The sequence below is a fragment of the Staurois parvus genome, unplaced genomic scaffold, assembly GCF_062004578.1.
Source record: "Staurois parvus isolate SC_StPar_1 unplaced genomic scaffold, SC_StPar_1.0 ptg000439l, whole genome shotgun sequence".
Taxonomy (NCBI): domain Eukaryota; kingdom Metazoa; phylum Chordata; class Amphibia; order Anura; family Ranidae; genus Staurois; species Staurois parvus.
In genome coordinates, this window is record NW_028318235.1 from 8,270,096 (window position 1) to 8,284,705 (window position 14,610).

The 14,610-nt window shown below is 36.1% G+C and overlaps 1 protein-coding gene across 3 annotated transcripts in view; it reads left to right on the forward strand.

Annotated features, from left to right (window-relative positions):
* The first annotated feature begins 6,661 nt into the window (after positions 1 to 6,661).
* Positions 6,662 to 14,610, forward strand: part of CRLF1 (cytokine receptor like factor 1) — a 171,336-nt gene continuing 163,387 nt past the window's right edge. Inside the window, exon 1 of one of the 3 annotated variants that reach the window (XM_089687846.1) lies at positions 6,662 to 7,060. In XM_089687846.1, coding sequence (XP_089543972.1) covers positions 7,006 to 7,060 — 55 coding nt within the window. In that variant the 5' untranslated portion in view covers positions 6,662 to 7,005. The remainder of the gene's footprint in view (positions 7,061 to 14,610) is intronic. The other 2 variants (XM_089687848.1, XM_089687847.1) reach the window with 2 other exon arrangements.

Sequence of the window (14,610 nt, forward strand, 5' to 3'; positions counted from 1 at the left end):
TTTACAGAAAAGATCATGCAAAACAGACAATTATCAAACAATATACTGCAAACTGACAACAGATGCGTTTATATAATAAAAAAATTAAAAACCCAGTGGTGTTATTAAATACCACCAAAAGAAATCTCTATATGTGTGAAAAAATTATATTAATTCCATCTGTGTACAGTGTTGCATGACCTCCTAATTGCCAGTTAAAGTAACAGTGCTGAATAGCCAGAAATGCTCTGGTCCTGTAAGGGTAAAACTTTGCGGAGGTCAAGTGATTAAAAATACTTTACAAAGTTTGCCTAGTCTTTGGTTTTGTGCAGAACCCATTTCATTTGCACAGTATATCCAATCTGATGGACTAGATTCATGTGCATTAAATATCTCTAAGCATTCTTTCATAGTTTTGATGGTGAATGAGAACTCCTAGCTGTAATTGCAGCCATTATTTTATACCCTGAAAAAGGTGTTTACAGAAATAACATAACCAATCCAAGGGTGCCTAAGACCCATCTCCTTACTCTTATTCAGCAAACTTCTAGAATGCCTTGTCTACAACTGTCTGAGCTACTACCTCACTAACAACAACCTTCTCGGCCCCTTACAGTCTGGCTTTTACCTGCAACGCAGAAACTGTGCTCCAAAATCTTACTACAGACTTAATAACCACTGAAACCAATGAGCACTACTACTACTACTATTAAACCTCTCCACCGTTCATTTGACAGAGTTGATAACCTGATCCTCCTCAAAAAATATCCTCTCCTTTGGCCTCCAAGACTCAGCTCTTTCCTGTTTTTCATACTGCCAATCTTAAGTGTTCCTTCACCAACTCTACCCCCTCCTCTTCCTCTTTCTGTAGGAATTCCCTCAAGGCTGTGTCATTGGACCTCTTCCATTTCCTATTTGCGTCTCCTTCCTTGTCAGTTGATAAAATTGCATGACTTCCAATGCCATCTGTATGCTGAATCAACAAAAATCTATTCCTCCTCTCCTCAGCTCACCCCTTCAGTGTCTGTATGCATCACTAATTTACTAACTGACATATCAGTATGGATGTTACTCCACCTCCTCAAAACTGCACTCATAATGTTTCTTTTCAACCCCCATGTCTCCTCTCTTAACTTTTTCACCACGATCAGTAGCACAACTACCTTTCCCACCCTCTAGGTGGTTGGTATAGTCCTAAACTCTGACTTTTCCTATCAGCCTCACATACGATCCATGTACAATTTTTGCCACCCTTACCTTCATAACATTTCCAAAATATTCCAAAATATGTTACTTCTTAACTAATAGCACCACTAGGCTAATTATTCACTCACATATTATCTCTCATTTGCTGCCAGACTCACATACCTTACTAGCTAACCACTTGGTGTCCGCCACCCTGCTCTGCCAATTCCTACACTGCTTTCCAATCACCCAATATATAAAACTCAACATATTGACAAAATGCAAAGCCTTTAACAACTTTGCCCCAGCTACGTCATCAACGTCACCTCAAAACATCATCCAAGCTGTCCTCTTCACTCTTCCCAAGACCTCTTGTTCTTTAGTTCCCTTGTCAACTCCCTTTCTCTCTTTTGGTCCCTACCTTAACCCTAGCTCCTACTCTGTCTGCATTTTGGCAATCCCTGAAATCCGATCTCTTCAGGGAATCCTATCCCACCTCTACGTTTTGTTTCACTTGACCTTCCCTTTTAGATGTAAAGTTCTTGGGAACAGGATCCTCCAAACTAGGGGTGGACTGACAACTCATGGGCAATAGGGGATCATGGGGCCCCTGTGTCCTTGCCACAACTCAAAAAAGCCTATAAAAAAGGTACCAGAGGCATCTCATGGGGCTACCTACTGACCCCGGGCCCTCGGGCAGTGCCCGAGTTTCCAAATGGTCAGTGCACCCCTGCTCCAAACCCTCTTGACTTAAATTGTTTTCTAACCGTACTGTCTCCCTTTATTTTGTAAAGCACCGCACAGATTGTTGGCCCTTTATAAAACCTTTATAATATTAATACAGGGACTAAGAAGTATGCTGAAGAGGTGTTAAAGTGTTCAATGATGCTGCAGCAGACACTCCTTTAATGCCAATTTATTCTGACTATATTTACAGTGTATATATATATATAATTTTTTTTTACCATGTTATGCTCTCCGAAAGCCAACATATTATTGAACAGATTGAAATTATGATTTGGTAGACACCAAACATGATATGGATCTTATACATTTTGTCCTTAGGTAATGTGTCCCATCTGCCTCCTGTGCCCCATACTATAGACGTGTTTGGTGTTTTATTGATTGTTATTCTCTTTTACATTTGTGTAACCACTTTTTATGAATGTAACTTTAGAACAGTGGGAATTATGGAATATGAATAGATTTTTGCTCTGTTAGTTAAAAAAAAAAAAAAAGACAGATTCTGAATGTGTAATTGCTCAAAAAAACTTCAACAAACCATTTTGCTACTGGTTTACAGCAGAGCTGATTAAGGGTCTTTTGGGATTGGGGCTAATGAAAGTTTACAACATCCTGATCTGCTGTAGCTTGAGCTGTTTTAGTAGTTTTTGTGAAGGCTCTGCTTTTTTGTTAGATATGTCTTAAGCTGGCTGTGTTGTTTTGTTCAAGGGTGTTTCAATCTGATCTGTGGCTTAATAAAGTTGCCTCTTTCTCTGCTTGTGTAAATTTGTCCTAAAGCTGGTTCTAGTGGGGGATTATATGAAATGTGTCACATCTCCACCACAGACATGACCTCCAATTCTGACCAATTGAATCACTGACTGCACATTTTGGAGAAACAAGGTGTACAACTTCCCCATTCTCCACACTCATCTTGGGGCCATCAGACCTCACCTTGGGGCCATCAGATTATCCTCACAGCGAGCAGTGACACAGAATAAAAGAAGGGTTGAACAGAAAAACTTGGACATAGGAAAAGTAGGGAGGGGGTGTAGCACAGCCAGTAAAAAAGGGAGCTTGTGTGATGCAGAAGGGGAAGGTATATGATTTCTTGTGAGTATGTAAATCTCCAGTGGCTAGGAGCAACACAACTCCACATTCCCTCCAGAATTTTCAATACTGTAGGGGAGGAGGAATTGACAGTGACAAATAAAAATCTTCCCCCATAAAATAGGATAGGATTGGTTTATGTAGTGTGATGAGAATAACTTTTTCTGTGTGCTGGAATGCAGATCTTGATGGTAGTCTAGATACTAGGGAGGAAGCTATGTGTACTTAGGGGAAGATCTAATTGGCTTCTCCTCCTTCACTTCTTGCATGTGATGGAAATCAGTGACTTTGCTTTCCAAATACGTATCAGATGGATTCTGTGTTTGCTTGGCAGTTCTAGTTCACCTTATATTGGACATTAGGTTTTTTACCCTGGTTACATGTGGTTGGTCCTGAGGTTTTCTGCTCAGATGAATACTTGACCCCATTGCTGTGTGTTTTTAGAATTCCTAAATTATTAATTAAATTGTATAGTACAGAACCTCTGAATTCTGCATTCTTGTTTCAAAATAAATAACACTTGTGATAATAAAGTAGACAAAGGTAAGTTATGGGTCTGGCTGAAGTCTACACTAAGTCCTATGTCTTTCTATACACTTCCCATTACCACTATGCTGTCAACTAAGTTAATATCTTCTGATTTTTTTTTCTTTTATCCCTAAGCTTTTTGTGCCCGTTTTTCATGCCCGTTTTTCACATTGACATTTGGTACAGCAAACCTATGCTTGCAAAAACATAAAGCCTGCCATAGCTGACATCTCCCGTTGTACAGATCTAATGGCTTTAGTGCTTTTTGAAGTACTGACTTGGAACCAGTATGCAGCGTAGGAGCTCTGACTTTTCCTTTTCAATCTGTTTATTGGTTTTTAGAAGTATTTACAGAAAAGCACTTTAAGAACTTCAAGTGGCAAAAGAGATGAACAGAGGGGTTTATTTACTAAAGCTGGAGAGTGCAAAATCAGGCTCACTTCTGCATAGAAGCTTCTAACCTCAGCTTGTTCGATTAAGCTTTGGCAATAACACCTGGAAGCTGATTGGTTTCTATCCAGAAGTAAACCTGATTTTGCACACTGCAGCTTTAGTAAATAAACCCCAGAGTCACTCAACCATCTGGGATCACAGGTCTAAAAAACAAGGTGCAGAGAACCTGCATCAGATAAGTTAAATAACTTGGGTTTCTGAGAGCAATAAAAGGAGTCCTGACTTTTACTCAGCTCTGCTTGCTGCATACTTGTTCCATTGATTAACAGAGCAAGTCATGAAATCAGCATGACAGCCAGGCATCTAGAATTTTTTTTTATATGGAGGTCAGAAATGGCAGTCCTATATTTCTCTCAGTCTCGGCATGAATTTTCTTTAAGAACAATTCCAGACAACATGTGAATGTAATTGTGGAGCTGTTAATGATATCCAGCAAATGATGCATGTGTGCTAAAGTCAAAAAGTTCACAGAGTTTAATCTAAGCTCTCGGTAGTCCTCTTTATGCACATGCGCAAACTGCTGTAACAAAATCAGTGGGAATGCAGTAGAAGTGTAGTTCTTGGAGCCTGTGCTGTATGACCTCCTTGCTTATCTTGCATCATAAGTCACATTCTAGTTGGTTGCTGTGAGAAACACCTAAACGTTTTAATTGTTTACTTCAGGGATTCTGTATATGAGAGGCAACAAGGATCTTTCAGTGGTATTGCCTCATTAAAATCAAGCCTCACCAGATTATTTATAATACTAGTGCAGTACAAACAATGCCTTGACAAAAATGAAACTACAGAGAAGGTAGTTTATATTCCTTGCATGCACTTTTTGGTATTTTTTTTTTTCAGAGCCTATGTTATGTCCTGCTATTAACACCCTACACAGTCTTTGTACAGTATGTTTACTCCTTATCCTGTCATCTGTTTGTCTTAGACGCTGTGTACCTTGAGCCCCAGACCATTATTTCTCAAGTTTGCCTTGTTTTCTCCATTATGATCTCTGTATTTCTTTTGTAAAGGAGAGAATTAATTGGGTTGGAAATCCTGATGTCACTCTGTTTTAGCTGAGCACTTTAAAGCAGAACTCCACAAATATGTCATAGACCACTTAAAGGATAAGTTCACCTTTGGAACATGGTGTATGTTCCACCCATTTTTAGGGTGGAACATGTAACATGTTCCCATAGCTGCATCCATGCTCGCGGCCCCCCCCCCCTCCCTCTGACAGATAATACGGGGAGAAGTATCCCTGTACTATATGTCAAATTTGAAAACAGCGTGGCTCCGCCCACATGGCCACGTCATTCATTCATGGACTTCCGTGAATGAATGAATGAACCGACAGCCTTAGCGGTAGTTTTCATTTAACTGCCACGGTGCTGTGAAGCGCCGTGGTAGTTCATTGAAGCTTCCTGTCAGTATATCTGCTTGCTTGTACATCCTGTATGGCAAGCAGATATTCTGACAGGTCTGCAGGAGACCTGCAGAGCATCAGTGTTCTACTGATTGCTGGTGCAATGATTTCCAGGCTCCTTTACCTGCAAACAAACGTGCATTTATTATTTTTGTCCAAAAGGTGAATTTATCCTTTAAAGTTAAATTTATCAAACAAACAAAAAAAAAAAAAAAAACTGCTTTTGCTGCAATACACATCTTCAATCTGGAGCTGTCCCCTGCAGTACTGAGTTTCCCCCATGAGATGGCATCAGGCATCCACTACTCTGAGGCTGTTATGAATCCTTCTGATGCATACCTTCCTTCCTGGTTTGAGAGTTCTAATGCACTGAACAGAGCTCAAATGAGGAATGAAGAGTAAAGACCTTGCTAAAGACCTGTTTATATATATATATATATATATATATATATATATATATATATATATATATATGTATGTATGTATGTATGTATATATATATATATTTATTTATTTATTTTGGGGGGGGGGGGCTAGAGTTTAGCTTTACGTTCTCTCGGAAATGAGCCCTCTGCAGGTGAAGAGATTGCTAAGACCAAAAACCCTTTTTTGAGTACATTTGTATGGGTGCCAGGTGAGCTCTGCTATCCTTGTGGCTGTGTTTCTTGTCTAAGTACAGTTTCTGATTAATTCCTTTTTTTTGACATTTGACTTTCCCACATACATTTTCTAACATCATCCCTGGATATCCAGTACATTTTAGTCTCTGGTTACCTTACTCCAGCACTAGGAGGCTCCAAATTCCCAGTACACGCCTGCAGCCCTTTGATGGTTGCTACAATAATGTTGTGTGACATTTGTGGTTAGTTTTAAAATATGGGACAGTCTTAGCAATTGTAGGGCAATAAAGATGCATCCCATCACATGTTCACTATCAGTATATAACTTTCCCCTCTGTGAGTAAGGACTTTCTTTTTTTTTTTTTTTGTTCATCAGTGCTAGCCTCTATATTAAATGCTCATAATATTTGCCCTGACACTCTGACACAATAACTAATTTAATATTCTAATGATGACACACATTAGACTTTGGCAGGAGCAGTGATGTTCTGAATGACCTCATTTAACAACGCAGACAATTCCTTACCGTGACTCACATCTGATTTTCTTTTTACGAAGCATGAGTGTAAGGAAAAAAAAAAAAAAAGAATTTCAGGAAATGTCAGCAGACGTAAAAAGTAAAAACAGTGGGAATGACAAAAAGGGGGCAGCGGTGGAATAGTAAAGAATCCCTTCTCCAGTTCTGTAGGGCTTAGTAATTTTGGCAACCAATGTGGGCGGGGAAATGAATGGGACTACAGGCATATTTAGCTTGTCAGTTCTCAGTTGCTCAGACTTGCAAAAGGGTTTTCCATAACCTGCAAGCTGTCGGTTTCCTTTTTATATGCTTCAGTTGCTTCCATTGCACAAGCTGAAAAACCTATAGTATAGTAAAACCTCATAGACAAGCTACTTCCTTACAGCAGTACCTACAAGCAAAAAAAAATCTCCAGGAATTTACAAGATTCAAGGTGGAATTTTTTTTTTTTAAAGCGCTCAAGTGTATTCAAAAACCCTTGAAATATGATCGCTTTAGTGCTCCCATGGATATGCATGTTAATTGTGAACTCCTTGACTCGTAAGTAATATTCTTTGTATGTCTTTTAGGTAAATGCATGCACAGGTTTAACAGCAGTTTAAAGGCTATGATACTTTGACCACAGCAAAAAAAAAAATGATAGCTTTGAACTTACTATGCATTTAACAAGCATTTACTGTACATTAGATAATCTCTGCAGACAGATATAGCTATTTTTCTGTTATGAGTTACTAATTATTCGATATATTAAAAGGAATTATATTTATTTATTTCTTTAGCTCGTATATGTTGTTTTGATTTCAAAATCATTTATGTGTTCTAACTTAACGGTAAAACGTTGTGGACTGTATTAATGCTTTCCAAATAAATAAGTTAATAAACTGCCATTCTCCTATCATAAAATGGAGATAAAGATGAAAGCACCGGATACGAGATTGTACATATAAACAGTAGTGGTACAGCTCTCAGCTGTTTAAGTAAAGCTTAGAACATATGAAGGCAAATGCAGTTGTTCAACAGACTTTGTTAAATTGAAAAGGTACGTCCACATAAATCCTTCTGCCTGAGAATTGCCAGTGTTTCCGCTGTGCCTCTAAAATGCATGCTGAAGTTATTGTTTTAAGGCATAGTGAAAATATACAAAGCTATAAGATTTGCTTTTTAGTTAAGTAAAGCAAAATCACGTGTATCAACAAAACAACAACAACAACAAAAAAAAGTCAGTTAGATCCGGGTTCAATACGACTTTTCCAACTGATGTTCATATGCACAGGAGATGGAAAGGAGGTCTGCAGAAAAAACAAATGTGGAAGTTTTTGTGTGAATTCCTGATTTGACTTGCTTGAAGGAAAGCAGAAAATGTAATCTTCCTTGAGGTTCTTGGTAAGAAGGGTAAGCTGTTGCCTGCAGGAACATATTAATTGGAACAATAAATGGGGAACAGTTTTAAGTAGCATGGACATGGATGATGAGAAGCAAATAAGGCTTTTTAGGAAGCTGCTGCTTAGTCCCACTGCTGCTCACTGTTTTCACTCATTCATTCATTCTTCATTCATCCTTCACATTTGACACATAGCAGGTTCATAAATGGGCTCTGTGCACCCCTCATAATTTCCAAACACTGAAATTGGCATAGTATGTTTAATGAATGCTTTGTATGCGTGCGTCCTGTGCATATGAAATATTCTCTCTTATTAAATGCAGATATGCAAAAGTGCAATTTGTGCCATAGATGGATTAGATTACCTTATCCTTGTGTGAGGATTGTATGATTTGTGCACTGATTTGAAAATTAAATAATTTTTTTTATCATAATATACACAATTACTTAAAATGTGCATGTTTCTTACTTAGAATTCTGCAAAATATAATCCTCTGCTTTAAGGATGTAGGGCAGGTATTTTTATTTAATTTTGTTAAAATTGTTACGAGCAAGGAAGATTACAAATTATGGCAGAAAACTATTTTTAGTAGACATTTTAGTATTGTTTTATATTATAATATATATATATATTTGTGATAGTTTTGGTCTGGTGCTGGTAGCATGTTATTTGGTCTGGTGCTGGTAACATGCTATTGGGGTGCCTTTTATGAATGGTGTTTAAATTTGGAAACATTGTTGTGCAACTTGAACCAGTGTTTGGTGCTGTACGAGTTGCCTTTAAGAAACAATAATGCTTGGCTGAGGTATCATATTGTTATCATTAACACATCAGAGTCAGAGGATCTGCTATTATGAAAAGCATAAAAGAAATTTACATGTAAAGGCAAAGCATATCTGCAGCGTACCAATGAAAGCTAATGAAACCTTATGCACTTGTGCAGATTGTAGAAAAGTTGACACTTAAAGATTGCTATGCTTCTATAAAAATTGTAGTTATTGCCAAATTAATGTACATGTGAACAGACTGCAGCCATGTTGCATGTGTGTGTGTATACTGATCTATGCAGCAAGCAAAATGTTCAGTATAAACCTTACTAATCCTAGCTTACATAAAATATTTTTGCATCTGCTGCACAGCTAGCGACATAAAGGTGCATTTTCCTTTTTTTGCCTAGAAAAATGGTTTCAGACTATTTTATAAGAAACATTTTTATACAGTCTTAATGCATTAAAACATTGTTTTAACATTTGCAATGATGCAAAGGCAGGAAAATATATAGCCAGTCCTATCTAAAATAGTTTTTGTAGATCTCAGGAGTTTCATTTTGTAAGTGATTTCACTAATTAGAGTTGTGACATTGCATGCCCCTCATGTTGTACAGCCATAAACTTAGACATACCTTCCCTTCACAGTCCAGCTAAGACACAAAACAGCTCATACATGTGTTTGAAACATTATCATTGGCAAGTGTAATGTGTTAGTTAAAAATTATATTTCTGTTTTAGATTTTTCATGGTCTCAGTGAGTAAAATTGATGAACACTTAATTTGTGGTTTAAGTCTGAGAATGAATTCAACTACTCTGTCATTTGTGATTACAGATACTACAAGTATAATTCAGTGACAATCTTAGAGTAACAAATCTGCGGTTTGTGATAGGATCATTTGAATTGACGATTCTTTTTTGGGAGATAAGAGAAAATTTGAGGATTTGGCAGGAATTGCTCAACTTAACCTTAACTAAGCAATTTACATTACTGTATGGATCCATGTTTACATATTACTTGCTGAGGGACGTAGCCTACCAGGGTGTTAGAATTACTTGTTTTCTTTAACTATATACATAAAAGGAAATATAATAATGCAGGCAGTGCTTTTACGTTTTAAATTTCAGCCACCAATTTGGCCTGACTGTGATTTTGGCCAGCATCTGTGTCAATGAATACTGAAAAAGACTTTAATTTAATTTTCAGGTCAACGTTTGTACTGACTGTAAGTACAGACTGCTGGAACTACTCTCATTTCTTTCACTTTAACAAGTGGTCTGGTCTCTGCCGCTCAGTGACCAAGAAATTGTAATAAAATCAGTTTAACAAAGCAGACCTGGGGTCACATAGAATTGTACGTGTTAAAAACATCTTGTACTTGTTAAAACCATCTCCCTGTTTCTAAATTGCCTTGTTTCATCATTAGGAAACCTGCATAGAGTTCACAATACAAAAAAAGTCTTGAACAGAAGTTGGATGCTTTTTCCAAATTAAAGATATTTTTTCTTTTGGTCCAAAGTGGCACCAGATGGGATTTGCAATCGTATGTTATTTATTAGAGTCTATTGGTTTGCCGATGAGGCAAATAAGTAAAACTACTTCATAAATATGACATCCATTGATTATAGGTAAAATAATGTTTCACAATTTAATCAGCATTTCCATTGCATTCCTGACTACTGAAGTGTTAGTCTTTGACCCTGGTGTTATTTGTAATGTTGACTAAGCATTTCATTGTTTAAGATATATTGCTATGAATTCATTCTCTCTTTGTATACAAGTTCTGTGCATGTGCACAAAACACCCCATAGGAGCATATTTAATGAAGATTTTTTGCTTTTTTTAATTTCTGGCCTACAAATTTATATTCAGTGCAATTATGAAAGTCTGAACAGAATTCACTGTTAAAGTACACATGCACAGTGCTAAACTGTAGGACAATGTAATTGTTTACAACTCTTTAGCAGTTTATTTATTGAGAATCATATTAGATCAGAGCCAACAGTTGGTATCTGAAATAAGTAGAATGGAGTTTTTCAGGGGATCCTTATTCTTCTTTCCTGCTTTAGCGGAAATAAGTTGACACATATAGGTTACTTACCCAACGTGTACTATCCAGTAGATATGCATGCTGGGTAACAAAGCAGTCTGCTCATTCTATAAAGAATTACCATAAACCCTTGTGCATTAGTGCCTTTACTATGCTTAAACTTTAGAGATTTATGTGGATTAAGGTCATATAACTGAACTGGGCACTAACCTCCACCACATGTATAGTAATCATCTATAAGTGCCTTTTTACCTGGCTATTATTTCTCCTGAAAATGGACATTTTAGTGCATACAGGATCAGTGCAAAATCAGTGCACTCAACTAAATCCTTAAGGACATGACCACCCTACATTGACAGAATTTGTGTACCTAGACTAGAAAAATAATTGATCCGTGATCCACGCTTCCCCTCTTTCGGGGCGTAATTTGACTTGTGTTTCCCCCAAATGTTTGACATTGTAAGGTGCAACACTGAAGTACGGTATAAAAAAACTATATCTAAAGGTAAAAGAGATATTAAAGGCAAAGTATGCCAAAAACAAACAAACAAACAAACAAACAAACAAACAAACAACATTATGCCACATCAAGCTTTTTCTCCAGCATCCCTACACGAAAATGATTGGATCTTGCCAGCATTAGGATTAAATAAAATATAGGCGACATTTTTAAAACAGAAAACCAGTGAAAATTGTATTTAAACTAGTAAAACCTAATTACCAATTATAGTTCCCTGGATTAGTTTTAAAAAAATGGCAAAAATAAGCAAAGAAATTACCCATGACAGCTTTATAAATAGGTAAAAATAATGAATATTTCTAGTAATTGATCTGTGTTCTGCTGTGCTTGTTGTGTATTCTGCTAAGTGGGGTAAACTGGAAAAAATATGGTTTGCAATTTTTCATTAAAAAAAACACCTCCAACTAAGTAGGGTAATCTCTATTTGAAATGATCTTGTCAATGCCTTTGAACAATACAATGCCCATGCTAAACACGCAGTATCAATATTTAGAGTATGCTTTGCTAAAGGTTTACTAGGCAAGTAATCTACTTTCTCTTTAAATACCCATCTGAGGATGAGGGGAAATTACTTTTTTTACTTAATTGGGTTTCCTGTTTGAAATGCCTTAGCCAAAGTTGCAGCAATGAAGCACAATCTAACTAATTTGATTTGTACAGTTTTCATTTAGGTGTAACCTAAAAATGACTGTTAACCAGTTCTTAATACTTCCAGCGAAAGTACATCTTATACAGAATTAGGCATGTTTTTGAGTGTGCAGTACATCTAGGAGGGACAAAATGTTGACCATATAAACATATATATTTTTTGTTTGTAAATGTATTACTATGAATGTCTGCTAGGAACACATAATAAAAAGTTTAGAATGGCACAAAAGCAATGTGGATGCTTATTTTCTTATAATGTTTGGAAAAAAACTCTCATGCAGTAACAACACTGTGACCCTCCATACCTTTGCACTGTTTATAATCAGCTTTGGGGGTGATCCTTTCTCATACAAATGTTGCTCTTATATTATGCCACTCATTTACTATATAAGTATATTTTGCTGGCCCAGCAAATCTGTGCTCTTTTCAAACACCCAATTAGTTAAGGGGAAATTTAAAAAGGTAAAAACATCTTTGAACATAATTACATTTTTAAAGGGAGCAAAGGTTAGCAGGGGCTAGCTTAGCCAGCATACAAAAAACACTCCTTTAGTGAATCAGCAGCACTTGGGTGTAAATAAATGTGATTGGAGGTATGTCTTTATTAACTCCTTAGTTAACTGCCAGTTACCATCTACCTGTGAAACTCTGTTTTAATTTCAGTTTGATGAAATATGCATTTTACTGTACATCTTTTGTTAACACGCCAACAGTTTTTAACAGTTATGGAAGGATGTAAAGAAGGAAAGGTTTACTACTTAACTAACCAAACTGAGAGGCGAAATAGGATAGAAGATTTTAAAACTAATAAAATGAAGCATTCAGCATAACTAATATTACTTTGTACTGTTAGCAATATATATTTAAGAATATATAAAATAATGAAGGTGTTATGTATAGTGATTAATTTCAAGACATAGAAATGTATTAACACATGTATTTTGTATGTATTATTATATGTATTTTCTTAATTGTACTGTTTATTAACAGATAATCATACCATCAATACATTTGTCTAATTCAATGAACAGTTTATAGGGTATTTTTAGTTTAAAATTTCATAACATTGATATACACAAAAAAAAGGTTGATTTACTAAAAGTGGAGAGTGCAAAATCTGCTGCAGCTCTGCATTAAAACCAACCAGCTTCCAGTTTTTTTGTCAAAGCTTAACTGAACAAGCAGAAGTTAGAAGCTGATTGGCTACTATGCACAGTTGTCCTAAATTTAGCACTTTCCAGTCTTAGTAAATCAACCCCAAAATGTCCAACTTGCATTGCATATATAGAAGCATGATCAATAAAGTGATGATTTGCAACATGCAGTAAACTATATTGACTGCAAAGACATTTTCAGAAAGGTCTCTTTGGGTCATTGGCATTTTTATTTTGCACTTGGAGGCTTAACTTGTAAAAACTCATTGCAGAACCATACCTTAAATATGTTTTTTTATTCTATTAAAATGGACCCACCCACAGCTCCTTCCACTTGTATTCATTACTTTGCCAGCAGTGCTCCTTATGGTGGCTGTTTTTGAGATAATGGTGAAAATTTTCATCTGTAAGTAAGGCATTTTACAGGAAAAAAAAACTTTTTATGCATCAAATAAAAATGGTTGCAAACATGGGATAAGAGCAATTTACACCATTTTGTCAGCAATAAACTGACAGAGACTGGATTTCTGAATAACTTTTAAAAAATTGAAACATGATTCTCTGCATTATAGAGCTTAAAACTGATATGTCAGGTGACATCTGCGTAACATTGCTTGCACAGCGCCAGCACAGCGCCAGCAAGATTTTTACTAGCTATTGCCTGTCTGTATAGTTGTGACTTGCTACTTTTTGCATAAATATATATGGTGACTTTCTTTCAGCTGTTCTATTCCTAGCTATCCATAATGTAAAACCAAGCTATTAACATATTTTAAATTCATACTGGCAAATAGTAGGACTGCTAATGATTTTGACAGTCTAGAAAAGAGAGTATGGGTACATATTGCCCAATCCATTGTGGATCGATAATTATAAAAAGATTAGAAACTCAAAGTTTATAAGCATATTTTATGCCTTTGCAAATTGGCATAACAATTAGTGTAGGACCAGACCATACTGATATAGATTTGGCACCTTAAAACCTACATTTATGAACACATGTGCCCTCTTTATCTTCATGATGAACTTCAGGAGTCTCATTTATCAAGTCATCGGAAAGAAGAACTTAAGTTACTCCATAGCAACCAATTTTTCAGTGCAGGTTTGATAATAGGAAAAAAATGATTGGGAAAAGACAGCTTTTATTTTAGAAACTTAAGTGAGAGATAATAAAGCAGGATTTTAGTGAAGTAATATCATTTCATTTAGGAATAATATCCCCACAGGTCATTTATTTTGAGCATGATTAACTTCTCAAAAATGCAGTTTGCTTGGAACACCTGTATTTATCCTTTTAATTTCCTCGACCCATTTGACTTATTCATCATATTGAAGATAACATTTTCATTATGAAATCTTAAATATTTCTTTCTACTAAAAGTCATGCACTCAGGACATTTTAGAGATTAGGTCTAAAAATAGATCTTAGTGATGTTTTTCCAGACTTTGGATTTGGAGCAATACCATTTGGCAAGTAAAAGAGATAAAAATATTGTGTCAATGTTAAGAAATTCTGAAACATTTTTACTATCTTGGTCAAAGAAAGCATCTTCTTAAGCTAAAAATA